The sequence below is a fragment of the Lycium barbarum genome, chromosome 8 (genome assembly GCF_019175385.1).
Source record: "Lycium barbarum isolate Lr01 chromosome 8, ASM1917538v2, whole genome shotgun sequence".
Classification (NCBI taxonomy): domain Eukaryota; kingdom Viridiplantae; phylum Streptophyta; class Magnoliopsida; order Solanales; family Solanaceae; genus Lycium; species Lycium barbarum.
The window spans coordinates 131,518,087-131,542,375 of NC_083344.1; the positions used below are offsets into that span (position 1 = coordinate 131,518,087).

At 34.2% G+C, this 24,289-nt stretch overlaps 2 protein-coding genes across 5 annotated transcripts; one reads left to right on the top strand and one right to left on the bottom strand.

The window, feature by feature from the left end:
* The first annotated feature begins 13,201 nt into the window (after positions 1-13,201).
* On the top strand, positions 13,202-17,136 carry LOC132607503 (transcription factor bHLH130-like). Its single transcript, XM_060321509.1, has 6 exons — positions 13,202-13,941; positions 15,497-15,804; positions 15,895-16,065; positions 16,241-16,306; positions 16,383-16,451; positions 16,529-17,136. Exons 1-6 carry the CDS (start codon positions 13,509-13,511, stop codon positions 16,583-16,585), a joined length of 1,104 nt encoding a protein of 367 aa, XP_060177492.1. The 5' UTR covers positions 13,202-13,508; the 3' UTR covers positions 16,586-17,136.
* A 933-nt stretch (positions 17,137-18,069) lies between these two features.
* On the bottom strand, positions 18,070-23,553 carry LOC132607502 (squalene synthase-like). Of its 4 annotated transcripts, XR_009570295.1 has the most exons (14): positions 23,231-23,553; positions 22,739-22,781; positions 22,008-22,097; positions 21,236-21,311; positions 20,896-20,965; positions 20,530-20,673; positions 20,338-20,442; positions 20,098-20,244; positions 19,832-19,907; positions 19,497-19,585; positions 18,816-18,907; positions 18,693-18,741; positions 18,168-18,613; positions 18,070-18,118 (listed from the first exon to the last, which is right to left on the bottom strand). XR_009570295.1 is itself a non-coding variant. In XM_060321505.1 (13 exons), the coding sequence occupies exons 1-13, from the start codon at positions 23,429-23,431 to the stop codon at positions 18,560-18,562; spliced, it is 1,236 nt and encodes a 411-aa protein (XP_060177488.1). In that variant the 5' UTR covers positions 23,432-23,553; the 3' UTR covers positions 18,070-18,559. The 4 variants fall into 4 exon arrangements, 3 of the variants coding, with proteins under 3 accessions (XP_060177488.1, XP_060177489.1, XP_060177490.1); XM_060321505.1 differs by having other exon boundaries at positions 18,070-18,613; XM_060321506.1 differs by lacking the exon at positions 22,008-22,097 and having other exon boundaries at positions 18,070-18,613; positions 23,231-23,552.
* Positions 23,554-24,289: the final 736 nt, after the last annotated feature.

Here is a 24,289-nt window from a genome sequence, read left to right on the forward strand (position 1 = left end):
TCATTCATGATTGCTATTTCAGTGGCTTATTTTCAGCTTAGCTTGGCTTGGTAGCATTACACATAGTCCTGTTTTAGTTTGTTTGGTTTCGCTTTAAGCAGTTAAATTGTTTAGATGTTCCTGTTTAATGTGGTTTAGTTTCCAGACTGGTAGTTGATTTGTTGGTATCATTTGTTGTTCAGTAGATTTAAGGTATTTAGTTTGTTTACCATGACTAGGTCTTAGCCTGGTCTGTTTAATTTAAACATGCTTCAAGCATTGTCGGAGTACGATTCATACAGATTAGATATATATCCTGTATTAATATACTACCATAATGAGATCAGTTGGTGGGTTATCGTGTAATAAGGTTCAAACATGATTTGATTTTGTTTGGTTAAGCATGACATTGCAATCAGCCAGCCTTTATGTTGTTGCTTATCTGAGTAAAAAATAGATTAGAGGACATAAGAAATAAACCTGTTTTGAGTTTATGTGTGAATTTTGTTACCTTGAGGATTCGGAGTATATGTATGAATTATAGAATAAGGTATAATGAACTAGCTTTCTGTATTTGAACCTGGCATTCCTATAAGCTCTGTTTCAAGTGAAAACTGTCCTAAAAGGTACTCCTTAGAAGCTGTTAGTCCACAGTCTGTTTGAACATGATCCATGCCCAGCTTGGTCAGTCACATACCTTAATGAATCTATGCTTGATTCATGTTGTGTTTTAGCCTGTTGATTTAAAATAAGATGTTTATTTGGCTACTTTGACTATCTCCAATATGCATCTAATTAAGAGAAGGTTCATGTGCTAGTATTTTGCATATGGTATTATTTAGCTTTAACCTATGTTGAAATACTGTTTGGTTGATAATTATAGGTGTCACTCTTATCTAATATAGACAAGTGAGACTGGACATTAGCATGTTTGCCTCTATCACTTAATATAGTCCTATGATAGGAATGGCAACCTTGATACACATACGCTATGTCGAGATTCGTCAAATAGGACTCTATAATTGACCTCTGTTTCACTGCTTAGGGTAGTGTTTGTTTTAAACTTTAGTATATCGATCTGGTTGTGTAATTGAGTTATAGTTAGCCATCATTTTGTGCTTGCTGGATGTTAAAGTTAAGTATTTGTTTCTCTGGTGGTCATCTGTTGTTATGGATAAGAGTAAAGAGTAAATGGTTTTGTCTATCTGAACATGTAGCATTATAAGATAAATACTTTTGGGTGTTCACCATTTATATACTCCCTTCATCCTGAAATACCCAAAACCGACTGCTCTGTTCTTTTGGGGTACTGATTTGCTTAGGCCGCTCAAATGTTTAGTCCTGTTTATTGAGAAAGAGAAAAAAAAATGTTTGTTGGTCCTAATCAAAAGTTATGAGATAAACATACACGAAAATCAATATCTATTTGTTCATTCAGACTCAGTTTAGATGTGCCCCTCCCCTTTCAATCTTGTTTTACAGCTATCAGATTTGAAGTATGAGTGCCTTAGTTTGTTCATTAAATGATTATGTGTATTTGAGAGTACCAATATTATAATTGCAAGTCACCAAGTAGCGCCTCTTTTAATTTCAGTAGTTGTTTTCATTTTTAATCTTATAAATGGTCAGCTTCATGTCTTTATAGCAGTAAACACATATGGAATATGTTGTTCATCCATATGTTTTAAGCCCACTGTTTTAACAAGAAATATACTTAAATACACACGGTGTATACATGATCCACTGGTCAATTTTAAAATTTACATTATATATATTGTTTAGCTTTAGTCATTGATTATGTACTAATCCTTTTTCTTCCGTTTTTTTTTTATGCATGACTATCGCATACGAGTCCGAGGGACTTGTCTCCTTCTTCCGCATTTGATGTTGGGCCAAAAGCCCAACTTAATCCCCTCGGTCGTTTCCTGTCGGGCCTGCTCGCAGCTAAAGAAATAAAAGTGGAATTCTGGGTCAAAGCCCAAATAAAACAGCAGACGGCAGCAGCCCAAAATGGGCTAATCTCATTACATCTTTCTACACCTCTATTTTATTTTGTGCATTTAATTTGTATTGCATGACTAACTCTTTATTTTGTTTATTTTCTTAATTTAGTTGAACCTTAGCAACTAGTAGGATTTAGTTTTAGTAATGGGTAGTTAATTTAAAGGGAGATTAATAATTAATTCCATGAAATTCCGTTTTCTTCTTTTATATTAAAGTTATTTATAGCATCCGTAATATTTACTTCTCCTTAATATGCAAACATAAATTCAAACATATTTTAAACAACCCTTCGAGTTTTGAGTCAATCGCACATATTTTTAATTAAGCATAGTTAATAAAGATAATAAAAATGGATAAAGAAAAAATCTATTAGCTATTTTGTATTTTTATTCACACTTCTAAAACTCAAAGTCAATTAATGCCTCATTGCTTAGTTCATTTAAATATTTACTAAAACATTGCATAAATTCGCATCTTCCTCTACTTATATGTAAATTATCATATTTTGTAAACTTCATTTTTCATTATGCTACTTCCTTTAAAACTATTAGCAACTATTATAAATTTTATTTCAAATAGCATTCTAAGATTTCCTTTTATACAAAGTATTAATCTTATTTTCAATAGCCTTCTTATTTAAAGCCTTAGCAATATGTATAAGTCTTATTTTAAGCAATTCATATTTTCCTTTTGAAACATTAGCAACATTACAAACCCACTTCTTAAAATTAACATTTACATCTTTAACTTCAATTAATTAACCTAAGTTTGGTCGGACAACCGTAAGTTAACGGATTCTAAAGGATGCCTAACCCCTTCCCTTTAGGATAAACTAGAGCCCTTACCTAGAATCACACTGGTTATGCAGACTATTAATTGAGGTTTGGTTTTAACTTTGCCTTAGTTAATATTTAGGTGTCCTAATTCACCGTTAAATTAATTAGGTGGCGACTCCTTAAAACAAAATAAACAGGAATCACCAATACGTCATACTCTTAAATCTACCCAGGTTGAAATGGGGAGTGACACCCAACATAATACTCTCAAAGTCATCCTCAAATCAGCCCAGTCCGCAGCAAAACAAAAGAAACGAAATTGTGGGCTAAAGCCCAACAATGGGAACAGTTTTCGGCAGTCCTGGAGTGGGCTGAGCCCATTTTAATATCATTTACTCAATTGTTTCATTCTTACGTATTTGATTTATATTTGTGTAACTAACGCTTTATTTGTTTGTTTCCCTAGCCAAACGAACCTTATTAGATTAATATGGGACTTAGCTTTAGTGGGAGGGCAGTTAACCTAAGAAAGATCAATTAATTTCATTAGCTTGAAAATTATCTATAATATCTAATATTTATTTTGTTTAATTGATTTGCGAATAGCGTAGTTATATATTTTGAATCAAAGGGATTATGTTTATAAAAAAAATTAAACGTCACTAACATCCAAATATATCAAAGAAACATTTTTATTAATTCGATTATGCATATTTTGAATCCAATATAGTTAAATGAAGTTAATAAGAAAGAGAAAGAAAATCTATCACTTTTTGCATTCCATTTCTAAAATGGTTTATATTAAATAGGCATATCTAACCAATTAAATTTTAAAGCGTCATTTTCAGGTTTTAAACTTTGGCATTCTATCCCTAACAAATCTAGATTTTACACTACTATATCCATATAATGGCACTTTATTCCAAGTTAAATATGCTAAGTTTTTCTCTTTAAATAATTATATCTTACAAGTCTCATTTTTTATTAATAACATTTAGAAGTTTATTTTGAGCGGACTACTAGATATTTCTTCAAACTAATCTAAATAATGTCACTATGTTTTCCCTTAAAACCTTAATAACATTTACAACCTATTTCTTTAAGATTTTAAGCATCATATTTACTCTTAATTAATTAACCTAAGCTTAGTCGGATAACCGTAAGTTAACGGATTCTAAAGGATGCCTAACCCCTTCCCTTTAGGATAATATAGAGCCCTTACCTAGAATCACACTGGTTAAGCAGACTATTAATTGATGTTTAGCTTTTAACTTTGCCTTAATTAACCTCTAGGTGTCCTAATTCACCGTTAAATTAATTAGGTGGCGACTCCTTAAAACAAAATAAACAGGAATCACCAATACGTCATACTCCTAAATACAACCCGGTTAAAATGGGGTGTGACACCGGTCCCGACTGTACCCTTTGCCTTTACCGGCCCTGCTTCACCCTTTCCGCTCTGCTGTTGGGCAATTGCTAATCCTTGCTCGGCGATTGCCGCCCTCTACTCCTGCAGCATTTCAAAAATTAAGCGTAAGTTAATGCCGTTGTTTAGCGCGTCTGGTTCTCTCCGGCCCCGATCCCAGGATAACGTAACGGAATGGTTAGTGTTGAGAGGATCGGTGGCCGGTATGGCGGCGTTCTCTTGATCTACGGTATTTTGCCGGTTGAGTCCTTCCCTTGAATCAACGGGGTTCGGATTAGCGGGGTTCGGCAATGCCCGCAGCCCGCTCCCTTCGTTTTCCACCACGATCTCGGTATTATTGACATGATCGGATTGTTCGACGTCAGCCATTCAGACTGTTTTCACAGAGATGGGTAGGGACGCTTTTGGTTTTGATGAATATGGTAGAAATCAAGGCCAAAGACCACTATTATCCTAGCCGCACGGTGGGCGCCAAACTGTTTACCCCGGATTCAGATAATCAATTAAATTTATAAATGGGTATAGGATACGTGCTTTGTTCTTGATGTGTGTTGGATAAGGAAAGTGAATATTTGAGAGTGCCTTAGTAAAACGGCTAAAGACGATAGTTGGCTAGTAACACAAATGTCTGTGTATAATGTATGATACTTGATGGATGGAATGCAATAACAACAAAAACGAGTGGCCTTGGCCGAATCAAATATTGAGAGAGATTGTATATATGAATTCTTCTATTACAAATGTTCTTGGAAAGTTAAAGGAGCCAACCCCCCCCCCCCCAAAGGAGGGGGATATGCCCTATTTATAGTGACCCTCCCATGGTTCTCCTACAATATGAGTTAATAAAATAATGACAACAAGGACTGTTCTGCACGGATTTGGTGGGATTGGACTGACGGCGCCGCCTGACACACGCAAGGTAGGTAGTTGACTATGGCAGGACACTACTGGCGCGTGACCCGCATATACCGGTCACACGGACCAACGGCTACTCGGACTAACGGCCACGAATGCTCGGGTCATTGGGCTTGGATGTTCTAACGATGTCGAAGGCAGACCTGTCGGTGCCCATGCTCAGCTCCGGTTCAAGCATTACCCCGGTCTAGGGCGAACGATATCGCCACCCCATTCCCATTCCTTGCTCCGGCTTCGTTCCTCCGGTTTGTCTCGTATCCGGTATTATCCGTATACAATAATGCCGTATATTATTATTATTATTATTATTATTTTGCTTGCCAGACAATTTCTTCCCTCAAAATTGAAAAATTTAAGGGGAAAAAACATAACTAGACAATGGCTGCAAAATAATTGCACAATCGTAGTAGAACTAATTAATTTTCATTTCGCAGCAATTAAATTAGTAACAACTTCCACGGAAAAATCTTAAAATTCAGGTAAATGAGAATAAATCCCAACTCTTCCTATTTTTTTGGACATAATATTTATCTTTCCATATGTGATACAATCATTCTTTTTTTTTTTTTAGTCCTTTCCTTTTCTAACGTCTTTCTTTCCTATTTTCTTTATACATGTAAAATTTCTTCTTTTGGTTCTATTATTTGGATTTAAATATGGATATTAACATATCATTTATGTGTGTATGCATCTAATTATAAACATACACATATATTTATATGTATCATATACTACATAGGTATACTTGATATTTTCACAAAAATATATTTATACTATAAATATACATGGTATTTTCACAGAAATATATTTATACCTCAAATATACATGGTATTTTTTCAACTTAAAAATATTTTTTTTAGTCCTTCCTTTTCTAATGTCTTTCTTTCCTATTTCCTTATACATGTAATATTTCTTCTTTTGGTTCTCCTATTTGGATTTAAATATGGATATTAACATATCATTTATGTGTATATGTATCTAATTATACACATACACATATATTTATATGTAACATATACTACATCGGTATACTTTATATTTTCACAAAAAATATATTTATACTATAAATATACATGGTATTTTTATAGAAATAGAAATATATTTACATGGTATTTTTTCAACTTAAAAAAATATACTATACCAGGTATATAATATTATACCTTATACCATTATAATATATGTATACTATGTATAGAATACATAAGTGTACATCTAAAAATGAATTATACCATGTATATATAATATTATACCTCAGTAAAATTATAGTATAATTGAATTATAACATGCATATTGTAATACATTAGTACATAGAATACCTCTAAAATTGTTAGATACAATGTATATTTAGTTTTAGTTGCATAGTGATTAAGAGAATAAAGGGAGTGTAACAGTTAAAGAAGAGAGAGACAAGATAATAAACATTAAGTGGTCGTTTGGTTTGAGGTATAAAATGGGTTATGTCAGTACTAATTTTTATATCACGTTTGGTATAAGGTATAAATTTATCCCGGGATTATTTTATACCTTGTACCAAACGTGGTATAAAAATTAGTGCTGGAATAACTCAACTTATACCTTCTTAACCCACTTATACCAACAGATGGGATAAATTAGTCCCGAAATTATAATCCCGGGACTATTTTGACTAGCAACCAAACGACCACTAAGAGATATAAGCGAATCCCTAATTTAGTGGGATATAATTGATACGGTTATTTTTTGATTAACCATACCACTTTTCTAATTTGCCACTTTAAAAGTGGTGCTAATTACGTTGTAACTCTCAGAACTGTGACTAGTCACGTAAATTTCTCAAAATTGAATACTACATAATTGCCTACCTCACACAGCGGAGCGGGCCTGTCCCACTTGGGAAAAAGCATTTTTTTTGCGCGGATTGGATTGGCCTTCAAAGGCACCGGTCTTTAATTCCCCCTCCCCCCTCAAATTTAAAATTTTTAATTTTTGTTCTTCATCTAAAACTAATAACTTTTGAGTTCGAACCTTCATTCAGTTAAATATTAAAAAAAGAAATTACAAGATAGAAGTTTGTAGCAAAGTTAGGCCGATTCAGACAAAAATTAGGCCTTAAAGTAGAGATTTATAAAATTTCAACTAAGTAAAAAAAAAAAAAAAGTTTGGCTGAAGGCAAAACTCTGCCTTAAGCATAATTCTACCTGAGGTAGAATTTTACATGCAAAACGCTGTCTTGTGAATCCAAACTCTACCTTGCAATTTTTTTTTAAAAAAATTTTGACTGAGCGAGGATTCGAACCCGAAATCAATTTTTTTTTAGCGAAGAAAGAAAAATTAAAGACCACTAATTTAAGGGACAAAAATCAAAGATCAGTGCTTTTGAAGGACAATCGTGCAAATGACCAGGGAAAAAGTGATCACTGGGTCGAGGATGCTTGTCTCCGTTCACACCACTTAAGATCAAAACATCAATAAATTACAAAACTCATTGGCTTAGTATTATTTCGACAAAATACTTGTTGTTTTAATGTGTATATGAATTGAAATTTATTCTATATTTTCTTCCTACATATACATGAGATCTTTGAAAAATTAAAGTAAAAATAGCGCCAACTGACTCTTTTCGGGCTTTATCTTTAAAAAATAATCATTAAATGAAACTTGATGATAGTATCCTCGAATTCAGTCGTAAAAGTTGAAACTTCGTAATAATGGGATTGAATTGTAATAATGGGGCTGAAAGTGGTTATTTTGTGAATTTGAAGAAGAAAGAAACTACAGCAGACTTTTTGAGGTTGGCCATTGGGCTCCACCTAGGAAACAGGAAAACAAACTTCAGTTTAGGCCAGACTCCGAAAATGACTAAAACAAATACAGCTGTTCTTCACGGACCAAATGAATTAATGGAGAAAATGAATTATGATATGATGTACATTGGATTGGGGAAAAAAAAAAAAAAAAGAAGATGGACATTGGGCCCATTTAAAGAGAGTAGTAATAGCGTGGACAAATTACTTCTCAACCTTGTAATTAAAAATAATTTCACCAGGAGTTTGGAATTTCACAATTAATTTTTTGTGATAATGTCCCGGAATTCACCTATGAAATTTCAAATTTCACAGCAATGATTATTTTTTCAATTACATGAGTTGAAGAGTGACTATTTGTGAATTTATTCAAACAGAACATGGAGAGTTATATATAGAAGTAGTAAAAGTGGATAGTCATTTTTTTTCAATAATTAAAAAATAGCTGTTGTCATAGAGTTTTAAATTTCTACATATAAAATTGCATGACAATATTTTTGAATTTTACTTGTAGAATTTAAAGCATCGTGACAGTGACTAATTTTCACTTGAAGAGTTGAAAACTGACTATTTGTAAATTTTATACTAAATATGGAGCCCATAAGCAGGACCAGCAATGCTGATTTGACAATAACAATTCAATGTTTGGAACAGCAAGAGGCACAGCTGTCTCCATCTTGGGCCATTCTTAATAATGTAGTTTTTAATAGTACACAGAAAGAGATAACCAATGATGTTGGTGTACGTAAAATATCAGGTTTGTCTCTCTATCCAAGATCAATTATAGACAATTGACAGAAAAAGAGGCCCACGGATTGATGAATCATGATGGACTCATGGGCTCTACTGGATTCATTTTTTATTTGGGCCAATTGAAAATGGATAGCTCAAGGGCCTTAGCCTCCATTCTCTTCATTTTCTATTTGGGCCAAGTGGAAATGAAAAGCCCAAGGGCCTTAGGCTCCATTCTCTTCTTTTTCTATTTGGGCCCATTCTATTCATTTTATATTTGGGCCAAGTGGAAAAGGAAAGCCCAAGGGCTTTCGAAATTATCGGTTTAGCCAAAGCGCCTAGTGAAGGTTTATGCATTCTTTTTTTACCTGCTTTGATATTGCTTTATCCTGAGCCGATAGTCTATCGGAAATAGTCTCTACCTCCCAATGTAGGGATAAGATCTATGTACACTCTACGATCCCCATGCCACACTTGTGGAATTACACTGGGTATGTTGTTGTTGATAATGTAATTGATGGAATGCTACTTGACAACACGTTCTTCTGTTCCGAGACAAACTGTTCCAAATACTTCGAATGTTTTACACGTTTGTAGGTCTAGGGCTTTTAGGGTAAGTTATTAGCACTCTTTCTAGATAACTAACTTATGTTTGTTTAGTGTTTAATTTAGAAGGCAACATGCAATTGGTTTATAATCGACAAAGTTGCAGCTCGTTTTATACTTAATAGTAAATAAAGCTTAAACTCATTGATAGAGAAGCCCAATAAGTACCTGTTTGTTTTGGTGACCCAATGTCACAGTTATTTGGAAAAAAATTCACAAATAGCCACTTTTCAGTCCAAGTATTTGAGAAATAGTCATTTGTTCCGGAGTTTCAACTTCTATAAGTGATCTCCATGATACTCTCATGGAATTTACTAGTAAAAATTGAAACTTTAAATAATGGCTATTTTTATAATTACAGGGCTATTTTGAATTACAATGGCTAACTCGCGCTATTACATGCAAATATTTCCACACATGTTGTAATGGAAGCATTTGGATAACATTCAAAATGAAGACTTCGTCTCTTTCAAACTATGTGATCATATAATTTTTTTCGTCCAATAAAAGAGGAAGTTATTATTCAGTTTGCAAAGAATTTAATTTGAATTTTATGTTTTACACTTAATCACAAATTCTTATAACCACACAAATATTTCGACATGTTTAAGATTACTAGTTTCAAAAGTCTTATAAGCACACAAATATTTTGATATATTATAAAAAAATTATTTCTTTCTTAATTTCTGTGCTCAATCAAATAAGTTCACATAAAATGTACCACGAGGTAAATGATAACTTAATTAGAATGAAAGTTATCAGGTCTGTGCTTCATTTTTTATTTTTCCCAAGCACTTGAATTACTCTACAAAATTTACACATTGAGAGTTAGCCTGATTCATGTTTAGTTCTTCTAACTCAAAATTTCTCTCATTTTCAAAATAGGATTTGAACGTCTAGACATTTTATCGATCTTGTCATTTGCTATTTCTTTTATATATTTGTTTCATTTTCTTCACGTAACACAAATATACTATTTTATTCATTGTTTTTTTTCTTAATTTCATTTTATTTTGGGACCACCAAAAGTATTGGTTCAAGCCTCAAGGTCAAGAGATGCCCTCAAGACACCTTTTCTTTTTTATTTTCCTTTATTATTAAGTCAGATATCTATAGATGTGTCATCATATCTCGATACTTTTCCTTAAAGAAATTATTTATATTTTTGTCTTATTTATTTTTCGGTGACCGTTGTCTATTTCTAATATTATTTTCCGATGTTTGATATTTATTATCGATTCATTACTTTACTCATTTTAGACTCGTATATGTAATACTTTATGGTAATTGTCGCTTCCAATTAAACCATCGTTAACGTGGAGATTTAGAGTCCATAAACGGAAGGATTATTGTAAGTCTCAGGACGTACTGTCAAAATATTGAAGTACTACAAAAGTACAAATTAGTTTTTCTTTAGAATCTTTGAACTAATTATCTTGATTTTTGATTAATTAATGATTGATTTGATTCATTAAGCTTACTAATCACATGGGAGTGATCTGTATAGCAGCAAAAGCAAAGTGGCTTCCGTTTTACTAAATGAGGATAAAGAAGAACATAAATTGTTGTCTTTTCTGCCAAAATCAGTGCACATGACTTCCTTTAGTGGTAAGTTGGTGATCTAACCAAAGAAAATAGTTTGTTATTTATATAATCTTTTGTCAGTTTAAATATTACTCTACAAAAACAGACCCCGCAGATATAATATATTATGTATTATATTAAAAGTAATTTTTAATCCATATACTTAGTACATAAACTTTAATATATATAATATAATTTCGTGAATTTAACTGATATCCTTCGATGATAGTTATGATGTATATCAAATTTGAGCATGTGTAAAACCTTATTATTCCTTTAATGAGTAAGTAACTCTGGCTTTAATATTCAATAAACTTATAAACAGGCTCGGGAAAAAAATCACTTTGGCTAAACTAAAAGCTAAATCGTCACCCTTCATATTATGTGGCAAAAAGTAGGTTAGTTTTGTGGCTAGACATTCAACTTTTTTACTTTATAAAGCTAAACCAAAGTTATTAACCTATTATTCGTAATGAAAAAGTCGTCTAACTTTATTTATGTATATCACATAAAGTCATTTTTTAATAATAAGAAGTAATTCAACTGTATGAAACGTAAGTATCAAACGTCATTAGGAGATATAGTTGGTTATAATATTATTTCTCTATATGATACATAGATAAAATTGAGTGACCCTTTTATTTTATTACAAAAGAGAATTTAAGTATGTAGCAATTTTCTGCGTTAGTTAGACAATGTCAGTAATCTTTTCATTGTAAAAGTAGTTTTAGTGACTTTACCACAATTAATAAAATAAAAAGTCAGTAACTATCCGTAATATTACCCGAAAAAATAAAAGGAACACAAACTTTAGAAGAATCAGTATATTCGCAGAGAACACGGCAGAATTCTTGGATAAATAATAAAAGGAGAAAGAAAGAGGAGGAAAATGAGGGGTTTGACCTTTTTGGAGAATTTTAATTTAGAGAACATGGAATATGAAAATGAATGAATTAGATTCTTACTCCTTTTTCACAATTTCATGGTTACCATGCAAAAAACATCCTTAAACGTAATCTAGAACTTAAACAACCATGCAATTTTTTGCTAACATATTTTGAGAACCAACAACAACCACACATATCTTATCTAGTGTACACAAATCTTACCCCTATCTTTGTGCGGTAAAGAAGTTGTTTTCGATAGACTCTCGGCTCTATTTTTAGAATCAATTCTTTAAAAAAGACGATTGTCCCGTACATGAAGTATTTTGTGTTCATGTAGGGTTCTGAAGAGTGTTATAGAGTCAACTTGCCCGACGTAAGTATTAGTAGCTAATTTCACCCTTGAACTCGTGATCCATAAATCATACTCTATAAAGGTAATTTTAACATTGCTCCCAATCTTCCTTTTAGAACCAATTCTTTCAGAACAAAATCAAAATCAAATCCGCGAGATTCCTTGTAGCTTTATGAGCCTTAGCTACCAACTCTTTAAGCATCTTGTACACCATATTTTTTCACTCATTTGTTATGGAATTAGTCAATTTCATAAAATGATTATTTATGCTATTTAAATTAGAAACAACAGACAAATCATGTTATTTATGCTTTGAGAAATTTTTAGATTAATGCATATATATATTTAGTCTTAAATTTACGGCTATCTTTGTAAAAAGTAAATCTCTTTGGCATGTTCCAATCGAATTTACCATTTCACAGTTTAACTTGCAAAGTTAAATAAAGCTGCAACAACATTTTTTCACACTAATAAATCTTATAAAGTAAATTCGAAATATCTTTGGTTTTATGCTGATGTCATTGAACGTCAAGTACCATATGCAACCAAAGCATTCAAAGGATTAAAAAATTCATTATACAGAAGAGTATGGGAATCAGCTGGTTCAAACTTTGAGGTCATTCTGTTTTTTTTTTTTTTTCCTTTTTATTTCTCACCAGTGTTAAGTTGAGCGAAACCAGAAATTTATGCGAGGGGATTGAAAAAAAAAAAGAAGTAAAATGTCACATTTGTAGTTTAAACATATGACCGAAAGCAATTTTGAATCCCTTTTACAACTAGAATTTTTCTGCATGTCAAGGGATTCAACAACTCGCATATAACTCAAAAAGATCTTTTAGACTCTATTTGCGCAATGCAATTTTTTGACTAATGAGGTTCGGCTGAATCCTTGACACTAGTTTGTCCGCCACTGCAGTTGAGGTTCTACTATATCCAAATTTGCACTAATAAATTTCACATAGGTGGTAAAACACTTCCTAACAAAATAATAGAATCTGATTCGCACAAATAAATTTCACATTGAGGATAAATCACTTTCAAGATAATTTAATTTTTCAGGCTCGAAACCGAAATATAATTAAGGATAAAATAATATTTCTTTCACTTCACCACAATCCTTATTGGTTATTCTGTTTTTTATCTCCAGCCTCCACTTATTTGCCCCTAAAGTTCCCAAAATTCTCCATCACCTTTTTCCATATTTGCTACTCTTCTTTCAAGAAAAAAAACTCCAAAAGAAGCTGCTAAGAGATCTAAAAGCCTCTTCTCTGCAAAGAACCAAAGAAAATCTTAAAGGACCATTTTTTATTGCTTGTTCTTGAAGATTTCTATCTCCATACTGCTTAACAAACAAGCTGTTTTACTACTTTTCTTCCATGGTGATTCCCAAGAGTTAGTTATCTTCTTATTCTTGTTTCTATATATTCTTCAAATTCCAAATTTAAATAAGGGTACTTTCAAAAAATGGACTCAGAGCTTGAGAAAAACCAGAATAATTCTGGTTTGTTAAGGTTTCGTTCAGCTCCAAGTTCTTTTCTTGAAAATTTCATTGACGGTGTTGGAAATAATGGAAATATGGTCACTGAAGATAAAGGGTTGGTCCCAAAATTCAATCTTGCTGCTTTAAATAACCAATTGGTGTCTCAGAATTCACTTGATAGTAAAGTGTTTGCAAATTTGAGTAGTCGTAGTTGTAATTCACAGTTGCCACCTCAATATCCGAGGCAAAATACTACTACTGCTCATGTGGGGTCTAATATGGATGGTGGTGGGTACAGGGTGATGGGATCATTATTGGGAAGTGATAATCAACAGGGGCAAAACAAATTGGCATCAAATCTTATGAGGCAAAACAGTTCTCCAGCTGGCTTATTCTCTCACCTCAATTCTCAAAATGGTACTGTTTCATATTCTTGTTTCTCTTCTTTAGGAAAGTACTATAGATTTGGGGCTATCCCTTTTGTTTTTTTTTTAAGTAGGTAAAAGGGTGCATTCATTGATAGTTCAAGTATTGTTATATATCTTTTCAGTTCTTTTTAATGTGGAATTAGAGTTTCTAGTAGTTGCTAAAAGATTAAACAGATGCATAAATATCAAAAGACTATATTTAAAGGAAAGTTCTACAAAGTGGTAGTGAGACTGACTTTGTTGTATGGGGTGGAGTGTTGGACAGTCAAGAACTCCCACATCCAAAAGATGAAAGTCGCGGAAATGAGAATGCTGCGATGGATGTGTGGGCACACCAGGTGAGATAAGAATGAAGACATCTGGGATAAGGTAGGAGTGGCATTGGTGGATGACAAGATGCGGGAAGCGAGACTGAGATGGTTTGGGTATGTGAAGAGGAGAGACACAGATGACCCAGTGCGGAGATGTGAGAGGTTGGCTATGGATGGTTCCAGAAGCGGTAGAGGTAGGCCGAAGAAGTATTGGCGAGAGGTGCTTAGATAGTACATGGCGCAGTTTCAGCTTACCGAGGACATGACCTTAGATAAGAGGTTACGGAGGACTCAGATTAGGGTAGAAGGCTACTAGGTAGTCCTGCGTATCACTTCGCACTAGTAGTCGCAGTTTTGATCTATAACTTATTGTCCTTTGATTCTTGCTACCATATGTTGTTTCTTATACTTCAATTATCTTATTTATCTGTGGTAGCTACTGTTTTTTTTTTCCAAACTGCTTTATCATGCCTTTTTCGCTTTCGTTAGTTTCGTTTTCATATTGCGTTGAACTGCTTGTGCTTATCTGACCTTTTCTCGTCATGTTTTCTTTTGAGCCGAGGGTCTTTCGGGAACAACCTCCCTATCTTCCGAGGTAAGGGTAAGGTTTGCGTACAATTTACCCTCCCCAAACCCGACATTGTGGGATTTCACTGGGTATGTTGTTGTTGTTGTATATTTATGTTGATATTCTGGTTTTTCCCTGATTTAGATCCTGTTCATATATCTGTTCTAAATTGGAGTAGGTGATGGCAGCCTTATTTCTTTTGTATTTTTCTTTCACTGTTTGAGTGAATAAGTTTCATCGGTATGAAATGGGGTCCTTTAATTAGTTACCTTAGAAACTCAGACTTTCAAGATTTAGGTAAGTGTTCAGTGTACTAAGGTACAGGACGAAAAAAGCACGAATAACAAATTCTTATTTTGTTCATTCCATTGATATGCTCCCAGGTACCTGTAATTGTGATCTGTCTGCCAGAATCAAGGGGACTTTCTATAGAAACCTCCACGAATAATCGTCCTTTTTAATGTTTTTTTGTCTTCTCACCACCTTCTTTTCCTAGTCCTAATTGTGTTGATTGAATGAAAATTTACAGGCTATGCCATGTACTTGTAATTGTGATCTGTTTGCCAGAACCAAGGAGTCTACAATCGTCGTTTTTAATGGCTTTTCCGCTTCTCACCACCTACTTTCGCTAGTCCTAATTGTATTGGTTGAATGGCAATTTACAGGCTATGCCACGTTAAAAGGCGGTGCTGGAGGTTATAGAATGGCAAATGGTGCCAATGTAGATTCATCTCCATCTTCAAGCCGGTTGAAAGATCATTTTATCTTCCCATCCGGGACACCCTCTTCATTAGGAATGTTATCTCGAATCTCAGAGGTCGATAACGAGAGCAGCATAGCAACTGCCCCTGATGACGAGAATATGGGATTTCCTTTTACATCTTGGAGTGATTCCTCACAGTTTCAGGAGACTATAACAGGCCACAAAAGGGAGTTAGATAATGAGGGTAGTAAGCTTTTTGCTAATGCTCAGGTATGATGAGGATAAATGTTAGGGTATAATTTGACATCATTTTTTGTTAAGTTATGTGGATTTTGAATCGAAAATCTTGCGTACAACCAGATGGAAGAACTTGGAAATCGGCCTCCAATTTTGTCACACCACCTAAGTTTACCAAAGACACCAGCTGATATAGCAGCTATGGAGAAGTTATTGCATTTTCAAGACACTATTCCCTGTAAGATCCGTGCTAAACGTGGCTGTGCTACTCATCCTAGAAGCATTGCAGAAAGGGTAAGACATGCATATATATGTTTAGTCCCAATCTAACTCTTATGTTCATTGTTGTCAAAATCTTGTAACAATATCTGAAATTTCCTAACAAGGCAGTCTAAGCTTAAAGTTCAATTATGAATCAAGAAGTATCTTAGTATAATTCGCGAGATAAAACTCTATGGTGGTATTTCAGGTGAGAAGAACGCGTATAAGCGAAAGAATGAGAAAGCTACAAGAGCTTGTTCCCAATATGGACAAGGTAGATTTCTTTCAATTTCAGTACTCATTTTTTTTTCATTTAGTGGTCTTACTAAGTGTAAAATTGATGTTGACAGCAAACAAACACTGCAGACATGCTAGACTTGGCTGTCGAGTACATTAAAGGCCTCCAAAAACAGTACAAGGTATAACAAATGGTCAATAATCTGTAGTAATCAATCTTGTCTTTGAAACTTCTCACACATTTATGTTATGATTATAGGTACTCGCTGATTATCGGGCGAATTGCAAATGCTCAGCAATGCAGAAGCCAGATTGAAATCAAAGGGTCTGATTTGCTTCTGTACAATGGAGAAAGAGTATAAGTGAAGGAGTATAATACTTGAATGGAGTTTATTTTCAAAAGAGTAGATGCTAGAAACTTTAAGAAAAAGTTACAAGGAATAACTACAAAGAAGAAAAAAAGCAGATCTTTGGCTGTTATTTTGCAGATGATAGATGCTAGAGACTAACAATGTTTCAAAGTTCAAGCAAACATAATTAGTTGGAAAATGTACATTAAGTACATAGGACATGCAGGAATAAGATTATGCATTCCTTGTTATATGCATTCCCTTTCTATTTGAGTTTCAATTATATATACTGATCAGTGTGATTTAACTGGCTATAGCAGGTAATTACTCTATATTTAGGTTACGATATAAGGTTTGATATTGAAAGTCATGTGTTGTTATAGGAACCTGATCTAACAGGGGGGAGCTAGGGGGCGCAGGGGATCATCCGAATCCCATTTGCCGAAAAATCAATATACAAGGTCAAAATTAACTATTTTTGTATATATAATTGATGTGGAATCCCCTTGATTCTTCATGTGCTTACTTCTTTATATTCTGAATCCCCTCAATGAAAATTTTGGCTCACCGCCGAGGGCACATAGCATAAATCCTTTTTCTTTTGCATAATAAAGTTAGGGTGAATTAGCATAAAAGTCAATGCTTCCTTTTGCCCACTTGATATCATATATGAGCTGTTAGATCCCTTCTTTCTATTTATAGACCAACCAAGATGCTGATGGCTGAGGTTTGTTATCGGTGGAAGTCAAACATATCTAAATATTAAAGCCTATATGACTCAAACCTTTAACTGCCTATATGACCTTTTGTTTCTCTTTCTTCTCTGAGGGGAGGGAACCTTATCTGATTCTTTTCTATTTTTTTAAATTTGTTTTATTTAATAATCATGGTATTCGGGCTAGTTTGGCTCACATCGACTAATTTAATGGAATACCTGATACCTCCCATCAACATACGTATCGGGTAACTTTATTCACGACTCCATCGAGGTTTGGACATATAAAAAAAATCACCTAATATTTTCTTTGTTGGGGTTTAAATATGAAATTTCATAGTTCTCAGTCCACTTTATTGACCGTAGGCTTCGGTGCATTGATCCTGTTCTATTATTTGAATGGACACTAAATTTTAAGAAGCATCTCTGCTTACTGCTATGCCTTTTTTGTTGTCCAATTAGAAAAAAGGGCTGATAGTATTCATTGAATTGAATTGGTTAGTTGGTTGCCTTGGGAATGCTCATGCCATATCAGTTTTTGAGGTGGAAATGTGACAACAAAAGTGCAAAGATGCGTGACAGATTTGGCCCCATGACAGCCCCACAACACTGACTAGTGTGTAAGGTGCTGTAATAAAAGACTAAAAGGTGCTGTAATAAAAGACTAACACGTGAAGGACAAACAATCGACCTTAAGTAATTTTTGAGACACCTTCACCGTGTTATACCAGAAGCTTCCCGAAATTCAACAATTTATACTACTTTAAATATACAAAACAAATATCTTTATACTATTTGTACAATGTAATTGCTGACGAAACCATTTGTTTCACTTGACATCCCTTGGACAAGGGCGACCTAGCACTAAGGGTGTGTGGGGAGGGACATGGATGACATTTTACTGTCCACCCCCCTCACCCCACAGACAACACAAAATCACACCCTACTTTTTATGCCCCCTTCTTTTTGTGAAGATCACAAGATTATCTTTCAGAATTTATCAAGAGCGAATCTAAAATAACCAAGAAAGTATTAAATGAGGCATGAGATGAAAACAAGCTTCAATAATGCTCGTGCGTCAGCTCATATTGGATGGGACTGAAATGGGATTAAATGAAGCAACATAAACATGAGAATTTCCAGTAACTGATCCTAGCTTCCTTTCTTTCATTTCTGGTAGGCCAGTAAAAATGGGATCAATTTGTCTGAATGCTCCCCATGGTCTCTAAGCTATTTTCGTGGATAAAAGAATAGCCAGCGTGATGAAAAATAAAATAGTCTGCAAAGAAATTGAGTCTCTAAGAAAAGAATGAATGCAGAAAAACAGAATTATATGTAATATCAGCATAAAAACTCACCAAAACTGGAAGAATATATTTAGGCTGATGGCTGAATATGAAAGATTTCCTGGTGGTATATAAAGTCAGCAACTGATACTGTAAAACATTTCCAGAAAAGAACTACAAGGAAACATAACAAACCTTTGATTCAAGGTTCCAGAGTCTCTGCAGGTTCTCAAGATTTCTTCAAGCCTCTTCAAAGTACTCGTTGCATTTGGATCATCACAGTCAACCTGAAAGAATCCATCGATATGTTTTTTTAGTGGAGCACGATCAAATTAAAGTATCAAGTTTTGAAACAAAGGACAACCATAGTCAAACTTCAGCTAATATTTGAACATCAAAGGCACCACATCTATGAGACGGACTAATTTAGAATTCTATGGTCTAGCTCATCATGGGGCTAACTCTAGAGGGACGATGACAACAACAACTATGCTTCAGTCCCAAGCAAATTGGGGTCGGCTATATGAGTCCTCACTGCTTCATTTAAGCTATACACTTGAGGGACTTGGATGAAAAAATTTAACGATGCAGATGTGAACACGAAAAAGGAAAATTGAGCAATTATAAACTTAGCCAATAACCTCTAGAATAAGTAAGTCAGAACTGCAGACAGTGATGAAATCAGGATCTTCACTAAGGGGAGTCAAAATATGAAGCACTAAAAACACAAAGAAGCCAGGGAGATTCTACATAGAGTATGCATACAAAATTTTTAGTTCACCTAACTACACAGTGTAATTTTTCAGCAAAGGAGACAAGGGTGGCTGTGCCACTGACGGCAGAGTTAAGGTTGTTTTGAGAATAGACGTGTTATACCTTGGATTCCATTGTACAACAGAAGTCAAAGAAAGCTCCGTAGACATCCACCATTGTCTTGGTCTGATCAATAATCTTAGCACAGAGGCCTAGAAAGAAGGAACCAAAGAACAAGACATAGTGAGAAATTGTTGTTATTCACAAAATATTATCGGACGCCTTAATAGTCCACATCGGGCAATTCTTAGGAGCCAGATCAGTTGTCCAACCAAAACACACGAGCAATTTAGTCGGTAGGAAAAAATTGACATGTATACTGAGAATCGTGTATATTACGGATTACCTTGTCTGATTGAAATAATAGACATGCATATCGATAGGTTGTGTATCCTTACCTCGTCTCATTTCAACGATACCTTTGAAAATTTCACTGTTGGTGTAGTACATCGTCAAATTCCCCATATTTATGATCTAGAAGTATATGAAAGTCACAAGGCAGTGAGAGCTCCAAATAGTATAAGTGCAAATTGAGTGATTACTAAAATGTAAAGCTCAAACTGATTTTGTTTGCACTTTCTAGAATAGATCATGTCACATTCACATACACAGACCAATACGTGGTGCAAAAAAATAGGACAAACGGGAAAATAGCTATGAATACCTGAGGAATTGCACAGAACCGAAAGATAGCTGGATCGCGTAGATTAGACATGTAAGCCAGACTATCTTCTGCATGTAACAAAGCATTAGTGACCATTTCGTTCAGACATTGTACTGCCTTGGCTGAGTTTTCATCATACTTAAAGTCCTGAGGCACATAAAGAAGACGGCAATTACAGAGCAATAAATCAACATATGAACTTCAAAAGAGGAAATATCACTTTTTATGATGAAAACAAACCTCAAGTTTGTTAACATATTTACTCCAAATTTGACGGGGCCAAAACATTCGACACTTGGGTTCTTCATTTATGTCCTCCAGATAATCTCTAATGATGCTTATTTTCTGATATATATAACCAAATATGCTTGTGTCACTTGTCAGCATACAAAGCTTTTTAAGAGAGCTGCTAAACATGTTAGGGGCCAATACCTGAAGAAATAAACCCATGGAAAGGGAGAGGGATTCTGGTGCTAAATCTTCTCTTCCAGAAGCATAAAAAAGTTTTGACAATCCTAATCCACAAAGTCCAGCTGCATAGTGACAATATTCATTATAATCGTCGATTGTTTCTACCTGCACGAGACCAGATGACATTTAAGTGAAATTTACGAGGATTGAGGGGCCGGTGATCATAGAAGCATAACTGAATTCAGGATTTAGAATCAGCGTGTTCGGAATGTGTCTGATCTTATTATGCATACTTTGAATCCGTCCATTTTAATAAACATGCAATGAAGTTCATCATGAGAATTAGACGTGGTCTTTAATTCATAATTTGTTCATATCCTTATTCACCTCCTTGCATAGAAATTTTGCCATTCCTTCACCCATTCTCTTGGTAATATCCTTAATCACCTCCTGATAACTGCAAAATACACAGAATGTTTCATATCAAATACTCATAGGCGATATAGCATCGTATCGATTTTTGAAGTCAAGCTATGATAAGCTTCAAAGTATATTACTACTATTAATGGACTGTTTATTAGTATCTCTACATGAAGTTGAGAAGATCCATGAAGCACATCTTGTGAACTCGTATAAATCTTCCTAAATATCTTACAATAAATTTTTCAATCTGCAATAATATGTTAATACCAGAAAAGCAACAATTTTTTATTTTGTAAGAACTCACTTTTTACCAAGCTCCAGGAAAGCACTGGAAACATGATGGAATTGGTCCATGAGAACCTTGAAGGCCTTTGTACCACCTAAGAATAATAATTGGTATAAGGCTACTACCTAGAAAACTTAAAAGAGTATCACAAAATAAGATCAACTAACATAAAACAGAAATAGGAATCAATAATGAAGAGCCAGTCTACTCTCAAGTCATATTTTTTCAGAAAAACAACTGTTATGTAAAAAGCCAGTCAACTCTCGAACAGATCCCCCCACTCAGCGGCATCGGTAAATTTTCACCAGGGGCTCATCATCTACTATATATATACGTTAAAAAATTGACCTTATATATATATATATATAGTGGGATTTTCTAACGATGAACCTCCTCCCCCTCTAGCTCGGCCCCTGCCCCATCTAGTGGTGGAGCTAAAGGTAAAGAAGGTCGTTCAATTGAACCTCCTTCGTCCGGAAATAATATTCTGCAGTAGGGTAAAAATTAATTTTTCGTACACGTTAAAAACAACTTTTTCGTACACGTCAATTCCCATCAACATACAGGAAATTTTAAAGTATAGCAACTTTGCGTCTTTGAATCCCCTTATTAGGATTTCTGGTCACTGCCCCCCACCATATAACAAGAAATTACAAAAACCAACTACCCTTTCCAAATCGAGCCTCTTAAATTACAAAAACAAGATTAACCAAGTTGGGAAATATAACAAGACAGAGTGAAGAGCGTAAGTTAAGAGTAATTGACATGTTGGAGAAGAAAAAGAACTTACATGAAAAATGCCATTCAGGATCATAGAAGTGGCAATAAAAGTTTCTCAAGATAGGTACTCTAATCTCAGTGGCTAAGCTGGTATCATCCTCTGTCCATTTGAAGGGGGGAAAAACGAAATTACAGAATACAAAATTTCTGTTGGAAAACTTTATAGAGTCCACACGAGATCGCAAGTAAATCATTACGCAGAGATATAAATCTAGAAGATTAGTAAGGACACTTACCTTGAATCATTGTAAGAATCGGTTGAAGGAAGTCATGATCTTTTTAGTCTTATTACTTTCTTTATGGTACTTTTTAACGAGACAGAGAGTAAAAGAATCGATAGCAGACATAGAGACCACAAATAATATATTTATTAATAAGACAACCTTTCAGAGGCAAACTTTCAGAAGAGGCGTACCCTTAAGAGGTAATCTTTCAAAAGAGTGGTAACTCTTCGGCTATGAACCCATCAACTATAATTGAAAAGTTAATTAAGTTTCTATACATATAAAATTCATTAGATTTATATATATAGCCCATAAAAATAACATTTTATTAGATCAAAAAAATGAGCTTCTATAATTGATAGCAATCTATGTACCATCATATTAAATATATGAGTCCACTAAATAGAGAATTTCCAACAATTTCTAATTATAGAGATCAACAAATATAGTAAAGCAAAGACTTCCTACAATATATTCATGAAATTAGACCAATGAGAGATTACGGAATTAAACATACCAACAGTGTCAAGTGCTCGAAGAACCAAATAGTAAACACAAACCTGCAGAGTTGAACAGAAGTTTATAAGACTCAAGGATAATTTCACCCATTGATTCAACTTTATTTTATTGCTTCAAATTATTTTTGGAACTCAACTTTAGTACTTAAGTATCAATGAAGTCATCAAAATAAATTTGTAACTAAAAGATGACTCAATTTTATCTAAATACCATGGAAAACATTTCATTTCTTTCCTCCTAGCGCGTTAACAGTTGAATGAATCCATGCTTACCAAAAATAGTGCAGTTATATTCGTGATATTTAGATAAAGTTAAGTAATTTTTCTTTGTAAAAACAATTTAGTGATTTTGGTACCAATAAAATGAAAGTTGAGTGACCATATGAGATTAGCCTACCGAAGAAAATCCATGCATAAAAGATATAGGTGCTACATTTTGTTTCTAGAGATGAATTTAATTCAGGACAAAAACAAAGGAAGCTTTAACTTACTACGTCTCGAAGATCGCTAGGAAGCTGTTGAATGACGAGAGCAAAACTACGAGAGACCTTTCGGAGAGTAATATAGCAGAAGGCCCAGTGTGGCTGCAATGGCGTCTTCTTTTCGATGTGTTTAGCAGATAGCATGAGCTTCATCAATGGGGATAACTCATCTGGATGCCTCATTATCTCCCCCATTCTTAGTAACTTCATTGTCTAAGTTTTCTCTCTTAGGCGATGGGCAGTACTATTTCAGAACTAGTGTGACCACAAGAGCCTCAATATTGACAGTATATATAAAGGATATGAGAAAAATAGAGACTTTATGAGCAGCAACAACAACAACATACCCATGTATCCCGGGTCCGGAAGGGTAGGATATATAGCTACCTTTGTAGAGTAGCAGTGGCGGATCCAAAATTTAAGGGTTATAGGTGACTCATTTTAACGTTATCATTAACCAAAATGGAAAAATGATGAGCAAGGGTTCGAACACAGGTCCCAGCTGCCAGAGGCGGATTTAGAGCATAACACCCTCGATAAAAAATTATAATATATATAGGGTAGATTTTCCATGTTTATGTACATATATTAACTTTTGAACATCCTGAAAAATGCAAAAGATTATCTCAAGCGGTTCAAGGTGTTCAAAATTGTCATTGCTTCCTAGATTCAATTCCAATTGAAAACATTATTTTTTATATTTAGCTTTTGTTGTTTTTTCGAATCCCCTGAGTGAAAGTCCAGGATCCACCACTGCTAGCCGCCTAAACCTTTATGGTTCCGGCTTGGAACCAAAGCACAAAACTATGTTATCGGTTTCCAAGGTGTTTTTTTAATATTTATAACCAAATTTCATATATTTTTTTACATAGAAGTCTCAAATATGTCATCGAACTATCGGAAATGACTCATTTATGTCACTCATCAATAGTTTGGCTCAATGCCGTCGAACTATCGGAAATTACTCATTTATGCTACTCGTCAATAGTTTGGACTCAAAGTATAAAAGAAGGATATATTTGAATCCAAAATATAACGGAAAAGACATATTTTGACCCAAATTATAAC

Coding starts and splice junctions, on each gene's coding strand:
- LOC132607502 (XM_060321505.1), bottom strand. CDS start 23,431: ATGAAGTTACTAAGAATGGGGGAGATAATGAGGCATCCAGATGAGTTA. Junction 22,782..23,230: donor CTAGCGATCTTCGAGACGTA/GTAAGTTAAAGC, acceptor TCAACTCTGCAG/GTTTGTGTTTACTATTTGGT. Junction 19,908..20,097: donor GGTTCTGTGCAATTCCTCAG/GTATTCATAGCT, acceptor ATATACTTCTAG/ATCATAAATATGGGGAATTT.
- LOC132607503 (XM_060321509.1), top strand. CDS start 13,509: ATGGACTCAGAGCTTGAGAAAAACCAGAATAATTCTGGTTTGTTAAGG. Junction 13,942..15,496: donor TCACCTCAATTCTCAAAATG/GTACTGTTTCAT, acceptor GGCAATTTACAG/GCTATGCCACGTTAAAAGGC. Junction 16,066..16,240: donor CTAGAAGCATTGCAGAAAGG/GTAAGACATGCA, acceptor GTGGTATTTCAG/GTGAGAAGAACGCGTATAAG.